Genomic DNA, 24,404 nt, shown 5'->3' on the forward strand with positions numbered 1-24,404 from the left:
GCATGAAAAACTGAGAACAGCACTCATATTATTATACTTGCAACAGTAGATTCAAATACTTTTTCATTCATGAAGAGATGAAAACAGGTCACAAAGCTCATTGGCAAATACACTTTTCCCTTCTATTACTATTACAAAAATGCCTTATCTCTGTAGATTTCTGTTGTCTTATCATTTAAAATAATGTGAAAATATTGGAATAAAATCCTAATTTGGATAGGCTAGATCAAGGTAAAGAAGAAAAGTCTAAAAATAATGCACAGAATGTCTGATGGTAACCTATATTTTTATCTGATGAGATTCAGGAGAAAGCAAAAACAAATTCAAACATTTTAGGGGAAATCTTACTTAGAAATATTTTTATGTAGCTCCTCTACACATGAGTGAAAGTGATAGTCATTCAATCATGTCCCGACTCTTTGCGACCCCGTGGACTATAGCCCGCCAGGCTCCTCTGTCCATGGGGATTCTGCAGGCAAGAATACTGGAGTGGGTTGCCGTTCCCTTCTCCACGGGATTTGCCCATTCCAGGGATTGAACTTGGGTCTCCCTCATTGCAGGCAGATTCTTTACCATCTGAGCCAAGGTATACAATTACACAGAGGCCAAAGATTAGAAAAAAAATAATACAAAGTCAAATGAAGCAACACTGGTAAAAGCTATAAATTGATTTAAGAATATAATACAGTGGTATTCACAATTTTTAAGCCTTAATTTTTAGGGAAGAAATTGATTCAATATTATTAACTAAACTCCAATTCATTTAACTGAAATCAGATTCATCAACTTATATCATGATACCTTCAGTTTTAAAAGTGAATATGTATATAAACTTTATAGCTATTCCAATTATTAAATTCAGGATTTCAAAAGTATTATAAGATCCAATCAGTCTCAAGGTCTTCAGTTGCTTCTTGCTATTTCCTAAAACATGACAATTGTCATTTAATGACATTCACTTGAATATTTCCCTCAAGCATTTTAAGATTTAAAATTACACTCACAAAGAAAGATATACCTTGCTAACAGTTATTTCCTCAACTTTATTTTCCTATCTAGCAAATGATTTTTGTTATCAAATGTAATTGTCTCTATAGAATGTGCTTTTCTATTTTTGCCAAAGTAGACAAATTATGTTAAAATGTATTATCAGCCACATGCTACTAGCTGAGAAAAAAGATGACAGTGGTGAAAGGCAGATATCAATCTCCTCTGAGAAAGCACATCTCTCCCTATTTTCTCTTTACAACCTTGATAGGGGGTCTTCAGAACAGGATGCCTTATGGTTCCTGCGCTTTCCAAATGAAGACTCTCACAATGAGAGATGCAAGAGGCATTGCAACTGCCTCTGTTGATTATTTTATTTTCTAATTTCTAGACCTGAAGTGCTTAATCTCTAAAGCTGATAACTTTTAGCGAAAGGAAATCATAAGACTGACCACAATACTTTTAACTCTTCTTTTTAACTTATTCACTTTTTAAATATTCCTGCTTATTCCTTACAAACATCCAAACAACTCAGGAGTATTACTTAACACAGTTCTTAAGAGTCTGCAGGACATAAGGAATTTGGAGGAGGAGCTGGGGGCTGTATTTAAAGAGGACAATTTTCAGTTAACTTTGCTTTGACTCTTGGGTCAACATGGTGAGACTTTCTCCAGTGAATGGAATGAGATTAATGAAAGATTAATGAAGATTGCCTTTGGCAGAAAAGATCAGGATTTAGATGGCTGTAAAATTCAGTTAATTAATCCTCTTAAAATACAGAGGTAGAAGAGGGAGAATGACAGTCTGTATATGGGACTGTGTATTCCACTGCTCAGACTCTGCTCATTTTCATTTAGGAGTGTGTCTCTGCAATCTACAACAGCCTTACCCACAAGTGCTAACATCACCTTAAACCACAGCCCCAACCCCTCCTTACACTAGCAGCTCCCCGTGGCACCAGGGTCTGCTTATATCTCCATACCTGCACATGTTCCTCCCTCCCCCAGAATACATAGCATCTTCTTGTCCTCCTGACCCTCTTTCATAACACACCTGAAGATTACACAGTCCTCCCCAACATGGCATCTTCAACCTCGAGAAGGTGTATCAGGGACTTACCACATCACTGAGGCATGTACAGCAGTGTTTTTCTCTTTTTTTAAATTAAAGCTAGCAAATAACTAGATCTCACGTCTATGTTCCCATCTGTATTCCCTACAGGATTACACAGAATGGGTTAACTAATTGATTTGAACAAACCGCACCATCCTTTGTCTTATTTTTAAATAATCTTTAAAAAGCATTTCATTTCCATTCAAAGAAAGGCAGCTGATTCATTACTAGTACCACTTAGGCAACAGTATTTTAATTCGAAAATAGGTGATTAAAAGAATAAAAATTACATCCAAGACTATAAAACACATAGCATTAATATCAACTAACTTCATTTTCCCAAAAGTGTAACTGTATTTACCTGAAGTCCACTGCGTTTCCTTAGAGTTACCCTGAAATTAAACCTTCTACTGGACAGACTGGGCTTCTTTCACCCTTGTTACTTTAATACCCTGATTCAAGTAAATGACGGCTAATGGTGTCAGATTGTGGTATTGTTATGTTGCTCATTGCTGAATGTACACTTTGCACTCTTTTTCCATCTTTTTTCCTTTGCATTTTGTGCTCCAATGCAAACATGATATTCTCAAACCAAAGAATCCCAAATTTGACAGTTTTAATAGCACAATCACTCATCTATGTCATACGTGGGTTTTCTTATGCTTTATTTCTGATACCATGTAAATAATTTTTCTTTTGATTATCCCTGGCTTCATAACTTAATTGTGATATGTGCTATCTTCTAAATTAGTGCTTTAAGAGTTTCTTTTATGCCTTCATTCTGAATTTATTAAGTTCTTCGCTTTGACTGGAAGTCACAGAAACACCTATGCTTTTTCAGAAGATGGCTTCCTATTTACCATTCTAGATGCAATTCCCAGAGCTCTGGGACAAGGGTTACAAAACCACGTGAGGTTCTTGCCGGCTGTGTCTCCTCATTCATATCCCTTCCTTCCCAAGTCCCCAGGGGCTGTCTGGCTGTAGACTTCCTGCATGTCCTAGCAGAACAGCTTCCTATTCTGAGCTTCTGACCCTGAAGCAACAACACATCTTTGAGATCTCCTAGGAGGACACTCCTAGGAGCATTACTGACTCAATGGACAGGAACTTGAGCAAACTCCAGGAGACAGCGAATGTCAGGGAAGCCTGGAGTGCTGCAGTTCATGGGGTCACAAAAGATTGGACACGACTGACAGACTGAACAACACCGACAAGGAGGATGCTGTTGGCAAAAACAAGGGGTCAGACAAGGGTAAATAAATACAGAAGCAAGAGTGTTACACTTAGCAAGAGCCTCAGCACCTTTCTTGAGACCCAGGGAAAGTGGAGAAAATTCCACCAACGTATACCTGGAGCCAGGTGCCAGTCACTCAGCTAGCTTTAGACCCTCTCTGCTCCTCCAAGCCCTGCTCTCTGGATTTCTCTCCTCACATCATTTCTTTCTTATACTGGGCAGGCTATTTTCTGTGGTTTCTATAACCTTTTCTTTTTTAAACTCTGTTGAAAGACAACAAAGGAACAGATAAGATAGATTGGTTCTTGAGGGGAAAAAAAAGAATCTCAGCTGTTTTTCTTAACAATCCATTTTCCTCACTTCTGAAAACTGATTGTTATTCGAAAGGAAAGCTCTTCGCTTATGTATGAGTATTTTTGTAATTTAAGTTAATCAAAAAATCTCTAAGCTTTTCTTTCAAATCTTAGAACTGAAGTGAACTCCAGTTTCAGCTCAGACATATAAAGAGCTTGGAAGAAGTCATCCCTCTTGTCCTTACAATAAGAGCTGGACAAGCTGAAAATCAATGACTTTTCTTTAGTTATTGGAGAACTGAGGTTTCAGGGCAAACCACTAACCCAATATCTGGAAACACAGGCAAAACAGAGAGATACTACATTTGGAGCAGAAGTCAACGGATGCCAGAAATATAGAATCATTTATCTGACTAGTAATTTTGGGTAAATTACTAGAAGCTGAGGGCCTAGAGTGAGAAACTCCTGGGGCTGTAAACCATAAGGGAGCTCTCATGCTTTCCTGGGCTTGCTTCCAGTAACCTCATCAAATTCTCACGGTAAGGATCCAAAAAGGTTTCCCATGTGGACTTGGCAGGGAGAGGGGAAGAAAAGCCATTGTTATATCTCCCTTATTCTTCTCCCTAACAAAGGGGGAAAGACTTGGCTAGAAGAAAACCCTGAAAAACTTATCCCAGCTAGAGAAGGAGGAGGCTGTCCGCTGTAGTCCTCTGCAGTCTGTCACGTCTATAGGAAATAATAACAACAAAAAATCCAGTGTGAACAGGGTCAAGATTTCAAGGAAATACAAAGGGATGCTTCAGCTAGGGAAGGAGAAAAAGGGATGTAGATAAAGAGGAAAAACAATATTCATGGACAAAGGATAGAAACATCTGTGAAGGTCACTGCCCTGAGACACTGTTGTTGTTCAGCCCCTAAGTTGGGTCTAACTCTTTGTGACCCCATGGACTGCAGCCCACCAGGCTCCTCTAGCCTCCTCTATTCCCCAGAGTTTGCTCAAATTCATATCCACTGAGTTGGTGATGCTATCCAACTATCTCATCCTCTGTTGCCCCCTTCCTCTTTTTGCCTTCAATCTTTCCCAGAATTGGGGCCTTTTCATAGGTCCTCTGAAAGACTGAGACTTTATCAAATTGTAGAACACACACACTCCCTTCTCCCCAACACCTTACCACACTACCAGTGGCTCCAGAATAACAGCTCACCATGGCTAAAAGAGCTGCAAGATACACTCTGAAGAGGAATACTTAGGGAAGACCAAGTCAAGAGACAAAGACAAGGACACTAGAAGAATTGAAAGCTTCTTGTACTACAACAAACATTAAACCCAACCAACCTCCCAGTCAGACTAACATAAACACTGACACTAAAGGCAAACATTATCACAGCTTTTATTACCTGATACAACATGTCTGGCTTTTAACAAAATGTTACAAAGCATGTCAAAAGGCAAAAAAGAAAAAAGAACAGTCTGTGGAGATAAATCATGCCTCCAAACCAGATTAAGATGTGACACAGATGTAGTTAACAAACAAGGAATTTAAGTAACTGTTAATAATATATTAAAGGCTCTAATGGAAAAAGTTGAAACCATGCAAGAACAGCTGAGTAATATAAGTAGAGAGATGGAAACTCTAAGAAAAGAGTCAAAAGGAAATGCTAGAAATCAAAATCACTGACAGGAACAATGCCTTCCATGGGCTCATCGGTAAACCTGCTGATTCTTTCTTTAGAATCAGAATTCTTCTGAAGAAACAATCAGCAAACTTGAAGGTCAGCTTAAACTTTCCTCTCTGAAATGCAAAGAGAAAAAGAACTAAAAAGCAAACAAAAAATGAAAACACACACAAAAACAGAACATTCCAGAACTATAAGGAATAACATAACTAGACATAAAAAAGATAACTAAAATACTAGCAGGAGAAGGTAAAGACAGGATATGAGGAATATCTGAAGTAATAATGGATGAGAAGTTTCCAAATTTAATGACAGACACCAACCCTCACATTCAGAAAGGTGAAAAAAACACCAAGCAAGAAAAATATTAAAAACTCATATGTAGGCAGGCATATCATATTCAAACTACAAAAAACTAATATAGGGAGAAAGTATTAAAGGAAGCCAGAGGACAAAAACAAACAGAAACACAAAAACAAAACATCTTACTTAGAGACATCAAGTATAAGAGCTTGATCAAATTTCTCAGAAACCACACAAGCAAGACAATGGAGAAAAATCTTGAGTGTTAAAAGAAAAAAAAAAAAATCTGGTAAGTCTATATCTAGGGAAATTATCCTTTAAACATAAAGGAGGAAGAGATTTTATCAGAAAAACAAAAACTGGGTGAATTCATTATCAGTAGTCATGCCTTTCAAGAAATGTTAAGTTTTTCAGATAAGGAAAATGATGCAGGTCAGAAACTTTTACATGAAGCAAGAAAAGTGTCAGAGAAGGAATAAATGAGGTGAAATTATGTATGTGTGTATCTTTAATTTTTATTATTCTTAGTTGATCTAAAAGTTACCTGTTAAAAGCAATAGTAGTAACCATATGCTGGGTGAATAGAACATATTATAAGTGAAATAAAGGACAGAAATTTCACAAGGAATGTGAGTGAGGAATTGAGAATTCTCTACTATGGGAGAGCTCTACTACACTTGAAGCCCTATGGATGATTTATTTGAAGCTTATTTGAAGATGAGCTTAGATTATATTAAAATGCATAGTGTAAGACCAAGGGCAATCACTAAAGACACTTTTAAAAGATAGGCAGTACATCAAAATAGGCTATAAAATGGAACAACACAAAAATCCAGTTAAAATTAGAGAAGGCAACAAAAAGGAGGGGAGACAAAGAACAAACACATAAAAGTGCCAACATTACAGAGACTGGAATTTGATCCAATTCCATCACTTTAAATACAGTGGCCAAAACACACCCATTAACAGACAGACGTCAGACTGGATTAAAAACAAAAACAAGAAGTAAAGTACTGTTTACAAGAAATCCACTTTAAACAAAGGATCAGATAGGTTAAAAGTAAACAGATGGAGAAAGATACACCATGCTAATCTTAATCAAAAGAAAGTTAAAGTATACTCAGCCATGAAAAGGAATGAAATAGTGCCATGTGCAGAGACGTGGATGGACCTAGCAACTGTCCAACAGAGTGAAGTGAGTCAGGAAAAAAAAAAAAATGTATAATATCGTTTATATGTGGAATCCAGAAAAATGGTGCACATGAAGTTTCTTGCAAAATAGGAGGAAGATTCACACTTATGGATACCAAAGAGGGAAGCTGGGGGGATGGGATGAACTGGGAGCCTGGGCCTGACAATGTACAGGCCTATGCATAAAATATACAGCTAAGGAGAACCTACTGGAAGCACAGGGAGCTCTAGTCAATGCTCTGTGGTGACTTAAACGGGAAGGAAACTAAGAAAAGGGGCTATGTACACATACAACTGATTCACTTTGCTGTACCGCAGGAACACACACAACATTGTAAAGCAACTATACTCCAATAAAAATTTTTGCAAAAGAAAGCTGAAGAAGCCTTATTATGAGTTTGAGACAAAGCAGACTTTGGAAAAAAGAAAAAAGATTATCAACGACAAAACTGGAGTTTATATGAAAAGGTTAATTCCACAAAAAGACATAAAATGCTAAATGTGTATCAATCTAAAAAGTCTCAAGATACAGCAGGTTAAGTACCAATAGAACTGAAGGTAAAAAATACATGTGTTATTATAGATGGAGACTTAAACTAGAAGTATGTTCCAGACCACAGAGGACAGAAACCAGGGGGTCAAAAGTCAAAACCATTACTGTAGAAGTCATCTGTAAAAGTAAGCAAAAGATTAAATGTAACACATCTTGAATTAATTTAAACTCACAGGTCCACAGGAATTTATGTGATGACCCTGTAAAATTCAGGATAAATTCTAAAGCATTTGTAATAATGGATTTTAGAGGCCTATCTGCTCTATTAAGGCTTCAGTACATAGAGAACAAATATTTTATTTGGTTTAGGTTGGTTTCCCTAATACCTAGCAAAGTTTTTGACTTGAATAGTTGGTAAACATCTACTGAATGTCTAAAGCTGACTCTTACTAATAAATTATGTTCATCAATATTTAACTATAAAAGTGAGTTACTGTTTCATTAAAAATACAAAGTCCCAGTTGGGTTTCTTTTACAATGGAAAATTTTAGCTTTACAGGCATCCTCCAATATTATCAAAACCACCACCTGGTTTAATAACACAGTGAAAACAATTATAGTGAATGCATGAATTGTTCACAGGGTTAAGGTTCCACATTGCTTGTCTATTAATTAACTCTGCTAATTTATTCACTGGAAATGATTCACAAATTAGTAACTCAAAGTAAATGATACATATAGAATACAGAAATTGAGAAGTAGATTTGCAAAAAGATTTAAAATACATGTAAACATATGTACATTAAAGAAGTATCACTCTTAATGAACACACAAATTTTAAAATGCCGGAATTTTGTCAACTTACATTGTTTATTAGGGCACAGTTCAATCATTTATACCACTAAAATAAGCAAACAAAATACAACTATGGAAGGCATACATTTAGACAAATCATAGGCTCTAAAGATGAAAGACATGGAACAAACCTGACATTTTATTCAATTTTTGATATGTGTGATTAAAATAACAACTAAAGAGGAAATGTATTATTTACTCTGTCACTACTAAATTATGAAATTTAGCAACCTTCTTCAATTCATTCTATCTGGCTGGGTTAAGGAAGGAAAATTTTGAAATTTCAGTCACTGCCATAAAACTCTGAAGATGAGTATCATATCTTTATGAAAAATTATTTTGCAGTGAGGAATACCTATTTATTATGAATTGCCAAGCTTCTTCAGATAACAAATGATTTTCACTTTACTATTCAGGGCATGCCCCATATATACCCAACAGGTACAAATCTGATGGTCTAAGATAGGGCACATGTGAACAATTACTTGTTGAATAAAATGCACAGATATTCTTCTTCTCCTATCAAATAATTCTTTAAAGCTTCTTCCAAATGTCATTATCTGACTTATTAAAATTCAGTTTCACTCAAATTTTCAAACAAAGTGATGAGAGAACGTAAAGTACCTCTTTATAGGCTTGCAAACACTTGGTATTCATTTTCTGAGTCAGACAGCAGAACAGGAGATAGCATAATCACTTACCTGACATGCATTATAAAGAAGTTGGTGTTCCAGTTTTTTAATCCCTAAAATCTGCTGAAACATTTCATAGAGTTGCTCCTTGCTCAGAATAAGTTCAGACACAGCACTTAGGGCCATTCTGTTTGGTGGTTTACACAAGTCCTCTTCACCCCTGGAAATGGCGTCATACTTGGCTATCCAGGAACTCAGCACTGTCTCTTTGCTCAAGCCATCAATTTCTGGCAAACTCCGCACACGTTTCTCTATGTTTTTCTTAAACACCTCTCTGAAGTCATTGGCAGAACATCCTCCACTCTGAACCATTCTGGCCACTCGATCACTCTTCAGAAAAACCTGAAAACAAAACGAACAAACAAAAAAAAGCCCATTTACAATTAGGTAGGGCCACTAACACCAACTGCTTTTAGCAATCCAAGAGTTATGACACCAAACATTCTTCAGTGGTTCAAATGTTCTGTAAAACATGCTAACTACTGACAAAATGGAGGCTCCAAATCATCTCTCTTAAGATGCTGAAATATTTAGGAGAAAAAACAATGAGTTTTGAGGACCTCCTAAGATGATCTGTCCTTGACCTACAGACTCCCCACATGAAGGTCATAGGGGGACCTGAAGGTCATGTGGGGGGATCTCTGCAACTGATACCTTAAGGCTAACAGTGTGGTATGTCTTGTATCTAAGTCAATATCCTCCAGGTACAATCATTAATCACAACTCCTGCACAGCCGGGGGTGGGGTACAGCTGTTCCCATCCATGACTTCACCAGATCCCCAACTTCTCATACACTTCTCACAGCTGCGAAGAATCCATGATGGAAAAGCAAAATCTAAGAAACTTCTAGCTGTCCACGAATGCGAGGTAAGAAATAAAATACACACAATGACAACTAGGGAGAGAGACACTTGTGAAATGGGTAGGAAGAGATGGGTGACTAGTAGTAAGGTCATCCTGTGTGGGAGACATCAGACTTGGCTCAAATCTCTCCTTTCTTCTAAGCAAAGACCCAGCTATCAACAAACATCAGTCAGGATTCATCAAACATTGATTCTGTCATTAAAATTTCTATGAATCCTCTATAGGTCACATGAGACTGATTTTATTCCTGTTTTCTTCCTATAACAACAAAACATTCTTCCAAAGAGCCTGCAGGACTATTTAACATAGCCCCCATGAGTTCCATCTGTTGCTGAGACTTCTGGAAGACAAGTTAATATCAATCATTTTCCTAAGAACTGACTCAGGATACCGAGGTGCTCCTAAATCAACACCCCACTCCCTGTTCTCTGCTACTACCATGTCCGTCTGCATGTGGCCCAGCAGCACGCGCGGTCCATGCAAAGCAGCCCCAATGACTGCCATCCGAGCTACCGTGTCCTAAACCTTGTCCCCACTTGATTTCTCCCTTTTTCAGACCATTCATATAAAATGCTGTTTCCTATCTTTGTTCATTGGCCAGGGGAGATTCCTGACTTGAATATTTTGGTTGACTAACTTGCTAACATATGGCAGAAAGTGAAGAGGAACTAAAGAGCCTCTTGGCAAGGGTGAAAGAGAAGAGTGAAAAAGCTGGCTTAAAACTCAATATTCAAAACACTAAGATCATGGCATCCAGTCCCATCACTTCATGGCAAATAGATGGGGAAAAAGTGGAAACAGTGACAGGCTTTATTTTTTGGGGCTCCAAAATCACTGCAGACAGTGACTGCAGCCATGAAATTAAAAGAAGCTTGCTCCTTGGAAGTAAAGTCATGACAAAACTAGACCCCATATTAAAAAGCAGAGACATTACTTTGCCAACAAAGGTCTGTCTAGTCAGAGCTGTGGTTTTTTCAGTAGTCATGTATGGATATGAGAGTTGGACCATAAAGAAGGCTGAGTGCCACAGAACTGATGCTTTTGAACTGTGGTGTTGGAGAAGACTCTTAAGAGTCCCTTGGACTTCAAGGAGATCAAACCAGTCAATCCTAAAGGAAAACAATCCTGAATATTCATCAGAAGGACCGATGCTGAAGCTGAAACTCCAATACTTTGGCCACCTGATGTGCAGAGCCAACTCTTTAGAACAGATGCTGATGCTGGGAAAGATTGATGGCAGGAGGGGAAGTGGACAACAGAGGATGAGATGGTTGGATGGAATGGACTCAAAGGACATGAGTTTGAGCAAGCTCTGGGAGATGATGAAGGACAGGGAAACCTGGCATGCTGCAGTCCATGGAGTCGCAAAGAGTCAGACATTACTGAGCAACTGAACAAGAACTTATAATGGTTGTGACTTTTATAGCAGGCAAACATATGACACATATACTCAGTGTTTCCTTTTTTTTTTCAACCAGCTATGATTCAATTACAGTTAATTCTTAAGTCATAGGTATAAGAAGAGTTTATTTAGATCAAGGAAAATAAAATTAAGATACTTAATAGTGTATTTTACCTAAAAATGCCTTTAACTATTATACCTCTAAATACACCGGGTGTCTCCATCTCTTTTCTCCTCCTTATCTAAATGCACTGCCAATGTCAACTCACTGCTTTCCAGTCTGGCCTTCCATGACCCTGTCTCTGGCAGCTGGCACAATTTTGGAGGGTGCTGGAGGGACACTGGAGGAAGAGAGCTCTAGTTCTTAACTCTTTTCGTCTACCTACAGGCACGTGGTAGCATCCCTGGGGCAGCCTCTCTGCAGACCCAAGGCTGGCTGAGAGAGGCAGCCTCCGACTGGCAGGTTCCTGGGCAGTTGTGCGGAGTCTGCAGAAGGCAGACTCCCGTGGGTCCCACTGGTACGACACGGCAGTGAATGTCTCTGTAGGGCACACCCCTTCTTCTCCAGCGAGAGGTGGCCCCCAGCCTTTGGGCTGAAGGGAATGGGACCCTCCTCCAGACCTGTTGCTTCCCTGGGGGCCCTGCTACTCCTATATGCTTGCATTTTCCTTGCCCACCATAGCAAATCTCTCATTGTTTATAATACATCTTCCTGTTCAATTATTGTGTGGTTTCTGTCTCCGGACTGCACCATGATACAGAAATACTGAAATGTTACATGGAAGACTACTTCTAAGGGGAAGATATTTGAAAAGGAAACAATTTTTAAAAATGTAGTAATCATATAAAGCTGGAATGGCAAGATATTTTTCAAGTACAACATAAATACCTTATGACTGGCTTCAGAAAAACATTTAATTACTTTGGTATCTAATGCTTTTAGCTGGCAGGGGTTTCAGGGTTGTTTTTTTTTTTTTCCCAATCTCTTCTGTTTAACAGTTAGTATTAAATTCTACCAAGTCATCAAACAGTGTTTCTGAAGCAAGGGCACTGATGAACTTAGGTTTATAGAGTCTTAATTTCCCCTATAAAACCATACCTACACTCATACTGACTCAGTCCAATTTCATGTTACTGAATCAACATTTCCTAAGTGGTAACAATGTGTCAGGCACTTTGCTAAGAGTTGGGGACACAAACACAAGTGAACCAAAGACCTTGCTCTCAAACAGCTCTTACCACCTGAGAGAAAGGACATGCAGAAACCTAGAGGACTAAAGCTGTGCAAAGGGAGGGAAAGAAAAGCAAGTTATGAACCCTGTTATCTGGGGGGCAAGGTTGGGGAGGAGGGAAAAACAGGACAGAGACAAAGGGCCTGTGATCTGAATGACCTGGGGGTTGAGTAAGGAGAAAAGGGAGAAGAAAATACATTTCAGAAAAATAAAAGATAAAAAGCAAGAAAGTATAAAATCACAAGACCTTTTGAGGGAAACATAAGAATTTTTATACTCCAGGAACGTTCAATATAAGGGTGAAGGGAGCAAAAGTTGAGCCAACCAGACCAACAGAGACCAGATGGCCGAATGCAGTTTGTGCCAAGCCAGGACTCTGAGCCCTGCTGGAGGGTCAGGATGATGGCTGGGTAACCTCGTTGCTGAGACACTGAGAAGTATGGTTTAGACAAACAGCTGGTGGTGACAATCAGCCAGAACAGAGATTGGGATCGGCTACCCGAGAGCACAGGAGACCAGGCAAAAAGCATGAAGGCCTTGATCTAGGGCAAGCATCACGGGCTAGAGAGAGAGGCAGAAGGGAGACAATTAACACATCCTGATGAGTTCTAGGACGTGTAAAGGCACGGAAAACATGACGATTCAGTTTTTACTGGGGTGTCTGGATTCCACCAGCCACAGATAATTAAAGAATACAGGCAGAACAACATGTGGAGGGGAGGGGTTGCAAATGGTGGTGGGTAGATGGGGTGGGGGCACGGTCACCGATTATTAGTTTAGTTTTGATAATGTCCAGCTTTGAAAACCAAATAAACAGTACCAGAGTATGGAACAAAACTCTCTGAAACACCTACATTTAGTAAGTTGGCAGAAGAATGGGATCCAGGGGGAGGCGGGTTGTGTCACAGAAAAAGAAGGAAAAAAAAAAATGACACATTAGCAGCCAGGAGAGGAGACAGTCCTGAGAGAGAGAGAATCAAGTCCCACAAGGACTGGCAGAGGTTTGGTTCTACCACCGTCAGGTCACCTGTGGCAGAGAAGACAGATAAACAGTAGGGAGTGATCTGCAGCAGGAGACAACACCTTGTATCCATGTTAAGACAGCAAATATAAACCGTCCTTCTAGAAAACGTGGGTGAAAAGGAAAATGAGAGGAAGGGGAAAAGCTGAAACTGGGAAATGACATGTAGGCAATGAGGGAGACCAATCAGGAAACAAGGGCAGTGTGAGGTCTGGACAACAGAGAAGAGTGAAGTATGTCACTTGTGAGACTAGTATATGGAAGCCTACCATGGGCTCTCCCATCCTTGCCCAGGGTGGGGGTTGGGGGTGGATGTAAGCTGCTCTGAGGCAAGGAACTGAGGCTCTCCGTCTAACAGTCCTCTGCAGGCAGCCCAGAACCAAGGGAGCGGGCTGGAAAATGAATTCTTTAGGCCAGTTGAGCCACAGGGTAAGTGTGGTCTCATTGGACAGCTTGATGGCACCTTCACGAGAGACTCATGAGCTCTCCTTACACATCCCACTGACACCCTTAACTTAACAAACTTGGAATACGTGTAAATCTATTGCTGATTCATGTCAATGTATGACAAAACCCACTGAAAAAATAAATAAACAAACTTTGAATGGGATTCATGACTTTTTGCATTATTTGCTCACCCTCTGCCCAGTCTGCTTCAGTGAGTTATCAGTACCTCCCCCCTGCTTCTGGAGAGACCTGGAAACCATTCTTAACTCCACCATCTCCTCCATGTTTATTTCCCAACATACACCTTCTCACTGAACCCTGCTGATCCTACCCACTCCCAAATCCGTCTAAAATCCCTCCTCACCTCTTCATGCCCCTCACTGAGACTATGAGTAGCTGCCTCTTACTTGGCCTTCCTGCCTTGGAAATTTTCCTGACAGCCACTCTACTCTGATTTTCCCCAAGTTGTGCTCTTCACTGATATTAAAAAAAAAAAAAGTTATTTTTAGTCTGATCATTTAAATTCTTCTCCAGCTTAAAAATTCTTCTCTGATTTTCCACCAAAAGTCATCAGCAAGGCCTTTGAGGTCCTACACTTCAGCTGGTCCCAAACTACCTACCACTCTGGCTTCACTGCAAATGGCTGTCACTTAGTATCCACGCCCTGCCTCCACCATCTTTCCTTCAAACTCTTCACGCTGTCCATCTCACAACCCCCAAGTTACCTCTAAGCAGCTCTCCAGATCCCCACTAATGCCTTGAATCATCCATAAACTATGTTGTTTGTATGCAATCCTAGCACCCTTTCTTTTTCCTTCGAAGTCACTTTCTAACTATAATATTTAAATGTAAATTCTATTACATTTTACTCACATGAGGCTAAGTTCCATGAAACCAAATACAGTTTCACTCACCATTGTATTTGTGGCACTTAGTACTGGGTTGGTCAAAAAGTCAATTCAGGTTTCCCCACAAAATCCTACTTTTTGGCCAACCCAGTACCAGGGCAAGCAGTTAGAGAGGATCCACTGAATGAAAAAATGAGGGGGAATAAACAGTGTGGACGGTTAAACTAATAATTCAATCTTTCCCCTCCATGCAACTGTATAATTTAAATAGTTAACCAGTATGGTTTACTGAGTTTCAGTTATGTTTACAGAAGAAAGAAGTATAGGAAAGGGACCCTGTCCACATGATGGGAGAAGGAAAGACATCTCAGGGAAAGAGGCACAATAGGTGATGTCACAGAGAACCAGTTCAGTGAGAAAAATAAGGTGTATGCTGTCTCAAAACCATACTATTATCTAATTCTCAACCTGTGCTGTTTTTGCAAAGATGACAGTTTTAAGTTTTTCAGATGTTTTAAGTTATGAAACTGTAACGATGATAGGTTTAGTCTCATTAGGTTGCAACTGTCTTGATTCTTGTGCCCTTTCATAATAATACTTGTCAAGTTAAAGGCAGGTAAAGTGTGACCCTGGGCCGAGGCTAGTCCCAGTTACTCGTTTCTGAGTCTAGGGTGCCTTCCTCTCTAATGAAATTCTGTCTGAAGAACATGTAACCGGGGGCCATCCTGGCACAGAAGTGGCTTCAGGAATTTAGTTTACCAACACACCCACTGATAAGCAGATTTTGTCTCCCCAGAGCTCTTCATATATTATCTCCTTTCATCCTCATCATCCCTGTGCCTTATTTCAGTATCAGTCTCTTTGACAGATCAAGTGGGTAGGCAGAGAAGGGACCAGCCAAAGATCACAGTTACTGGGAGAACAGAGACTGAATCCCCACCTTTGGAATTTAAAAGCAACATCCGTTTACTTTTTCTTCTTTCCCACTCTTCCACCCCACCATACCCATCCTCCTCCTACCAAGGGCTCACCCCAAGAGCCATATAGTATGCTGGCCAACACTTATGGAATTACCAACCACTGACCTCCTTCTGAAAAAGCCACTGAACACACCAATTCAGCATGGCGGGGTGAGGGTGGAGGTGTGACGGTCCTGACATCAGAAAACTAACATAGTACGCATGCTACCTTTCTCCACATCTTAGGGACCTTTAACTTGTACATGGGTCCTCTGATTACCACCAGCTGCCACCCTTCTCATTCACCTGCTTAGTTTATAAACCAAAGAAGTTACTATCTTCAAGTCACGGTGAACCAACAACAAAACTGAAATGTGTTGACTGCAACAAGCAGCTATGTCTGCAAAGGCTAAGTGTGCTCAGCTGTCCAAATAAAACTTCAAATACACTTTTTTTTTTTTTTTTACAAAAGTACTTACTGTTCACATATTGCTTTTGATCTGAAACATGCATTGCTTCTTGATTCAAAAGGATTGTATAATGATGAGAAAAACATTATCTGCTTGCCAAATCATTGTGGCTATCTATGAGATGGTTCCTGGGAAGGCTGCCAACATGTGTTCAGCCAGGAAAACACTGAGAAAGAACAAGAGCCCCACTTACAAGAGATGTCTTTTTCTCCTTAATAATGACAAAGAAAACACTGTCTAATAATTTCAATAACCTATGTGGCCCGTGGATAAACCCTTTCTTCAGCTATTTTTCAGGTGTTATCAAATCCATGATCATTTTTTTTTGTAATAGGGATGAATTTAATTATACTAGATATCAAATAATTCCCAGTTTTCCAGCATTAATACCATTATTTCTTATCAGGTCACTTCTCATGCCTAAAGCTAGTCAACAGATTATTCCCTGTTGGCACTATATAATTACAGGAGTACCATCCATCCAAGTCTCCCTCAACCCATCTTTCCAGCATTCTCTTCCACTGCTCCCAAGAACATACTTTCTGTTCCAATAAAGAAAAATACTTAACCTCTAACAGTCTCCACCCCAACAGCACATCCATTTGTTCCACAAATATTTAACAAAACATACTCCATGTTGGGCAATGTGCTCAGAGCTGGGGATTTACTGGTGAGCAAAATGGTATAGGTTTGCTGCCTTCATAGAACTTATAGTGGAAGAAACAAACTACAGAAACTAAAATGACTGTGGGTTGATGAATGTTACTGAGAACTGAGCATTTTTGGCATGATGAGACTTTGTAGCAAGGCTGTGAATCTATTTGAGGAAGTCACAGAGCTTCCCTGAGGAGGTGAATGAGGGATGAAGACCGAGAAGAATCAGTTGAGACATGAGGGGAGGCCAAGGGACAGTGGGGGTGAGTGGGACACAGCTGGTCTCAGGGGGCTTTGGTGGAGGGAATGGACCTACAGTGATGAGACAGAAGGGACCAGCTTTGTAAGTCCTCGAAAGGTGTCTAGGCTTTATCCCCAGAGCATGGAATACCATCCAAATGCTCAAGTCAGGGAGTCCCATGAGAAACACTGCATTTGAAAACAGCTGAAATTTATTCTAGGGGCTTTATATATATTAACCTTCAAACATAAAGTAGGTGGTGGTATCTATTTTAAAGGTAAGAAACTAAAGCACAGAGACGTAAAGACACTTGTCTGAGGTCACACAGCCAAACTGTAGAGGAGTGAAAATTTAAGCCTAGACCATGCAATCAAATGTGATGATTTATCAACTTATGGCTCATTAAACTGAAGGGGAGAAAGAAAGGAGCAGACAGAATGAAGAGAATCAGGCAGAATATACTCCTGTCATTCTCTCCTCTGTGATGCTGTCCACAGTTTATGCCACATGTTCATTCTGGGCCTTCTTAGCACTGTCCATTCTCTCTGAGGGTAGGAAACACACCCGTCCTCGAGTGAGCAAATTCCGTACGGCATCACTGTATCTCTTTCCTGCTTAGACAATGAACTTCACTAGAACCGCACCTTTAAAAAGCCTCTGTACGGTATGGTATCATTTGATAGGGAAATTTCGAAGAAAATAATGAGGTCCCCGTAGTCCTAATGGATTTTGGAAAGTTATTAAATCCAAATGGGGGTGTTTTGACCAGTGTGGGATGAAGTTTTCACTGATTCAATGTAAAGAAATGAACACTGAAAGTAGTTTTAATAAAGCTAAATTTATTCCATATATTATTTGTAGAAATCATAGATACAAGTCACTTCTCTGTAATACAATGCTGTTAACAGTAGATGGTAGGTTAGTTTTGTTTGCTTTGTAGTGGTTCATGACCTTTCTTGGCAAAAAATATTTGATCTTGGTGGTTTTTTCTTTCTTCCTTTCTGATCCATGAATTTTCAAGGTTTAGAAATCACTGCTTTAACCAATCCCATTCCCTTCACATGTGTTAAGAAACTGTAACTTAAAACTGACAGCAAACTTAAAAAAAAATATATATATATATATATATACATATAGGTAAGTGATATGTCTAGACCTTTATCTATAAACTAGGAAGCAGATGCTCTCAAAAGATCCTGCCTTATAGCTCACCTAAATTCCTTATATCAACTCTAAAGCCCTTAAAGGAGATCTAAACCCCTTAAACTACCAAAGGCTTCTCTGTCTGTGGTAGGAATTGAGATGACTTTACATTTAGATGAACTTAAGTGTGATTTGAAAAGTATAAAAAAAACTCTTTTTTTTGGGAAAAAATATGCATGCTATTCCCATCATCAATATTACAAATTTTTATAAAGCTTTTTTCTTCTAATATCAGCTAATAGCAGATCCTTTAGTATTCCTTTATAGGTATTTTCCAGCTCAATGATTAGTTTAAATCTCCCTAAGCTGATGAAGAAAATCTCCTTAACCCTGTAACTACAGAGCAAGAAACGAAGTCTACCAAGTCACTCAATCCAAGCACAAATAAAAACAGAGAAGCATGATGGCTGACTACTAGCCGGGCTTCTGATCTGTACAGACTGAAAGTCTTAAGGGCAAAAAAGGTCAATTTCTGTATGCATATATACAGTGAAAGAAAGGCATCACCCTCCCACTTTCCAACCCATTCCCTCACTCTTCCCCTGTTTCATAGTATTATAGAAAATTAAAGAAAACTTTGAAAGCTCCTTAAAGAAGGTTGAGCACTGAAAACTGATGCTTTTGAATTGTAGTGCTAGAGAAAACTCGAGAGTCCCTTGGACAACAAGGAGATCCACTCACTCAATCCTAAAGGAAATCAGTCCTGAATATTCATTGGAAGGACTAATTCTGAAGCTGAAGCTCCAATACTTTGGCCACCTAATGCAAAGAACTGACCCATTGGAAAAGACCCTGATGCTGGGAAAGATTGAAGGCAGGAGAAGAGGAGGACAGAAGAAGAGATGGTTAGATGGCATCACCGACTTGATGGACATGAGTTTGAGCAAACTCCAGGAGATAGTGAAAGACAGGGAAGCCTGGAGTGCTGCAGTCCATGCAGTCACAAAGGGCTGGACATGACTGAGCAACTCAACAACAAGGGAAAGTTCACAGGTTGAGCTGCTTTCTTCTGCCTATATTATGGACAGGTTTGCTTGGTTTGGGATTTTTTTTTTTTTTTTGCCATTATAATAATATAGAAAATAAAATTTTAAAATGTGTATTACTTTACAATCTTAGTATCTAATATTCATTAAATCCTTAAAATCACTTATTTTCATTGTATGGAAGAAACTGTGGTTCCCAGGTTTACAATATTCCAATTTTGTGCAGAGCTTCTTATCTCACCCTCATGTCTGCTGCACTGCTCTTGGCCACGAAAGCGTGTACCAAAACCCAGAAGGAAATCAGACCTGAGTGTTCAACGTGTGACACAAGCTGAGAGACTGAGCCATACTGGGTCAGTTTCCTCCCTGGTGGAATAGGAATAAATATCACTTTTTCTCACACAGTTTTTTGAGTATTACGTGAAATAATACAGTAAAATATGCTCTTAATCAGTTATGCAAACCGTGAATCTGTGAACCTATGCCAGCACCCGATCGTTACCTGTCCCTCAACAAGTACAGAGAGTATGTCTTTAGAAACTTGCAGTGATGAGACATTGCCCTGACATTCCTGTACCCTATTTTATACCAACATCCTGTTACGAAAATGTGCAAACATACAGAAAAACTGTAGCGGTTTGAAAATCACTGATTTAACCAATCTTATTAATAATGTGAAGAAACCATAAGTTAAAATCAACAGCAAACAATCTCTTTTGTTCTGAAATTTAGTTCCTGCCCTGTTTTCACAAATAACATTTTTTAAATTTATTTTTTATTGAAGGATAATTGCTTTATAGAATTTTGCTGTTTTCTGTCAAACCCCAACAAGAATCAGTTTTTCTTTCACGTAACTATCTGTCTTCTCCATTGACTCAAATTATTTTCATTATATATTTCAGAGTTAGTGAAATACACGATCTTGTGTTTTAACAAAATAATCCACAATGGATTGAAAATAATATGAGTCCTTTGCTGCAGATACATCATCAAGAAACTTTTCTGAGAAGATGTTGACACAGAAATTGGGAGAAGATATTTCTAAGAATCAAATTATATTTTCCACAAGACTATCAGTGCACTGGAGAATAAGCTACTGCCCTTTCAGACGGCAGCTAAGAAAACATGAATCTTGAGGACTGCAAGTCATTTACTCTTGATGAGCCAAAAGCCTACAAGCAGACAAAGTTCCAAAACTAAGAAAGAATTTCTGGAAAGTAAATCAATCTTAAAAGCAAACATTCTTTAAGTCAAAGAAAAATGAACCCCACACCTTTTGAACCACATCTCCCTGGCAAGTAACGACTCTTAATAAAAAACGTGTTGGATGAGTTCTGCAGTTTGTACTGTGTAATTATTTGTTTTTCCACCAGATGGCAACTATGGGTGGAATAATGATATTTTTTAATCTCAGAATGTGATTTCCAGGATTGTGCAAGACTTCAAAGGTATAAATCCAATCACCCTTTTAGAGCTTGAATTCTCTCACCACCGTGGCCACCACCATTAAAACGACATCCAAACCACCAAACTCCTTTAGGGAAGAGAAACCCTCAGTTCACGGGGGGACAATACACTGTGTGTGCATGCTTGCTAAGCCAATTCAGTTGTGTCACTCTGTGAGACCCCATGGTCTTTAGACTGCCAGGCCCCTCTGTCCATGGGATTCTCCAGGCAAGAATACTGGAGTGGGTTGCCATTTCCTTCTCCAGGGGATCTTCCTGACCCAGGGATCAAACCCATGTCTCATGTCTCCAGCATTGGCAGGCAGGTTCTTTACCACTAATACCACCTGGGAAGCTCAACCTGTCTATGGACAGGACCAACTACCAGAAAGTCCTTTGTTTCCACACGTAGCTGTCACTTTCTCACCTACTTCTTACCTCCATAATAGCAGAGACTATCTAAATTCTCCCCAAGGCCATTCTTCAGGTTTTAACACAGCTAACACTGTCTTAGGAAATGGCAACCCACTCCAGTACTCTTGCCTGGAGAATCCCATGGAGGGAGGAGCCTGGTAGGCTACAGTCCATGGGATCACAAAGAGTCGGACATGACTGAACGACTTCACTCACTCACTCAACACTGTCTTCAGCCTTCCAGGTTAAACACCCCTCAGGTGATAGGGGCTCTCCTGGCACACACTCCACTTTTTCTCTGTTCTAGCACAGGACCCTTGTTCCTCTCAGCCCTCTGCCCAAATATTCCTCTTCTTGACAAAACTTCCTCTATTTAAAACTGCCAACTCTGCCTCTGACAATTCCATCCTGTTTTGTTTTCCTACACAGCACTTACAACTATTCAATAAATTATATTTATTATAATTTCTTTCCAGTAGAAAGAAAGATCTGAGGGTGCTGGGTTTACTCGCCCCTGTGCTTCCAGGGCAAATCAATATTTAATGAATGCATGCATGAAGTGCTTCACCAGTGACTATGCCATATGAGTAAAATCTGTTAACGCGAAAAGGACAGCAATTCTAGTTACAGAAGCAATGCTTCTATTAACGCAGTGTGTTGTGTGTTAGTCATTCAGTCGTGTCTGACTCTTTGCAACCTCATGGACTGTAGCCCCATCAGGCTTCTCTGTCCAAGGAATTCTCCAGGCAATAATACTGGAGTGGGTAGCCATTCACCTTCCTGACCCAGGGATTGCACCCTGGTCTCCTGCATTGCAGGGACATTCTTCACTGCCTGAGTCACCACGGAGGTCCATTGATGCATTAGGAAAGGCCCAACACCTTGAGATGAACTGCTTAGATGCTCAATGACTCATCTTGCACTTACTTTCAGCTACAATTTTGAAGACACTGACTCTCCCTCCAGTGTTTATGAAGCTGGTTTTATGGCCCAAACCTAAGAATTTATGTTTTTTTTTTTTCTTCTGAATTCCATGTATAGCCCACTGTTTTTGTATGTTGAGTTATTTTCAGACCTGTAGTGAATGAAATGGAGAAGGAAATGGCAACCCACTCCAGTATTCTTGCCTGGAGAATCCCAGGGATGGGAGCCTGGTGGGCTGCCATCTGTGGGGTTGCACAGAGTCGGACACGACTGACGCAACTTAGCAGCAGCAGCAGCAAATGAAAGAAAGTGAAAAGTGAGCTCCTCCATCCATCCATGGGATTTTCCAGGCAAGGGGACTGGAGTGGGTTGCCATTTCCTTCTCCAGGGGGATCTTCCCAACCCAGGGATGCATCCCTGGTCTTCCGCATTGTAGGCAGACGCTTCTACTGTCTGAGCCACCAGGGAAGTCCAGGATGTAGTGAATAGGTGGTGTGAAATACTATCCTTTCCAGTGTGGGCTGCCTAGTCCACTGCATGGACTGCACAAGCTGTTTCAGCTTCTCAGTTTTTTCCTAACCTTCTACTGTGAAATTCATAAGCTATCTACTATCTATTCATTTCCTTACAACTCTCTTGGCAATGTGATAGTGGTGGTAAAGAAACTGGAACTGGAAGAGGAAAGGAGCAAGCATTAATGCACAAGCTATGCATAAAAACCTGAAATGCACCTAAATGTGTGTCTTGGAAAATTTAACAACTCTTATTTGTGCAGGGTTTTAAAATTTACAATTATTTTCATTTACATTATTTCTATCTGACTACAATTGTGTGATGCATCCGTTTCTGAGAATGAACTGACCCTCTGAGACAGGAGAGGTTCTTAAACTTGAATGTCCATCAGAATCAAATAGAAGACTTGCTAAAATAGATTCTGGGTCCCCCAGAGTGTAGGTCTGAAGTGGGGCCTGAGACTGTGTAGTTCCAACAACTATATGAGTTCAGGTGAAGCTCATGCTCCTGGTCTGACGACCACTGTTCCGAGATGTTCTGCCCTGGGGCAAGGATATGAGTGTGCCGGTCATTGGATGGAAAAGCATGGTGTTCTTTTCAATAGGGCAAGTGTGTGTCCAAGGCCCGAACTTCTGAAACAAACTGATGTTATTAGAACTATAAAAAATTTCTTTTTTGCCCCTTTCCAACTTCAGAGGAAAGGAAGGATATGGAAAACCCCTCTGACTAAAGTTTTTACATGAGGGAATGACTAGTTTTCAGCATCAGTACCTCTAATTGGGAGTGGCCATTCCTAGAGCTTAATTTTCCTTTTTCACGCAATCAGATGTACCCTTCCCACACCCTCGTCTACCCACATGCCTCTTTCCTAATTACACTGAGATCTCATGAGTTACTACTTTAACCCCCTCCTATTAGCACTTTCAGAGCCTATAGTTAGGATTTTTCTTCTAAGGCCCAATCCTTCAAGTCCTCAACATTAGACTCACATAAACATGTTCTCCATTACTTAAACACTAGCTTTTCAAGCTACCTGTAGTGTAGTGGTAAAGATCAGGAGCTGTGGAACCAGACTGAGTTCAAATACAGGCTCTGCCACATGCTGACTGTTTAACTCTGGGCAAGTTACTTAGCCTGGCTGGGCCTCAGCTTCCTCTTCTAAAGAATGGGGGTATTGATAACACCTACCTCAGAGCTCCTGTTTGGATTAGTGGGTTTCTACGAAGCTTATATAATGGTAAGTGTACTGTGGCTCTTGTTATCAGTACCACTTTCATCATCATCTTGACAATCAGCAGCTTTACCCAGGCTGCCACACATTTTTGACAGAAGAAGTCCTATTACTACAACTTTGCAAATGGAGATATGGGTTCAAAGTAGTAACATTAAATTCCATTTAACAGTAAATTACAATTAATGTGAAAGTAAACAACAGGTGAATTGTCTCATTAATAAATTACTACAATTAAGCACTTAGCATATGTCATGTCTTTTGCTGTATTTTACCTTACTTCATTAGCACAGACCTATACTTTGAGCCATGTAGTAAAGCACCTGTAAGTTCTTTGGGTTCCTCAAATTCAGCATACTAAAAATTGGAACTCCCCTTCTACCCTAAACTTGCTTCATCTATATTTTCTACTTCAGTGAATGATATCGTCACCTCCTATCGGCCCAGGTTAGAAATCAAGGAGTCATCCTTAACTCTTCACTTCTCCTCAACTCCTTCTGGCCCACCCCCTTCTCTTCTGCATTCACTGTGTGTTGCTAAACTGAAGATGAAAATTATGGGTAGAGGTAAGTTTTGAAATTACTGCTACTTTGGTCAGTAAGAAATGAAGAAGAAAATACCTATCAGCAAATAAAATCAAAGAATATTCTCTGGGACATGACCCATGCTTTGATTCATCTCACCCAATTCACCTACTGTTTTTGTTCATAT

General features: G+C 39.8%; 1 protein-coding gene across 23 annotated transcripts in view; it reads right to left on the bottom strand.

Moving 5' to 3' along the window:
* The window catches only part of CADPS2 (calcium dependent secretion activator 2), a 590,044-nt gene that overhangs the window by 364,536 nt on the left and 201,104 nt on the right, over positions 1 to 24,404 (bottom strand). For all 23 annotated transcript variants that reach the window (XM_043463600.1, XM_043463598.1, XM_043463588.1 and 20 more), the window contains exon 3: positions 8,848 to 9,180. In XM_043463600.1, the coding sequence (XP_043319535.1) occupies positions 8,848 to 9,180 (333 nt within the window). The remainder of the gene's footprint in view (positions 1 to 8,847; positions 9,181 to 24,404) is intronic.

The sequence above is a fragment of the Cervus canadensis genome, chromosome 3, assembly GCF_019320065.1.
Source record: "Cervus canadensis isolate Bull #8, Minnesota chromosome 3, ASM1932006v1, whole genome shotgun sequence".
NCBI lineage: Eukaryota > Metazoa > Chordata > Mammalia > Artiodactyla > Cervidae > Cervus > Cervus canadensis.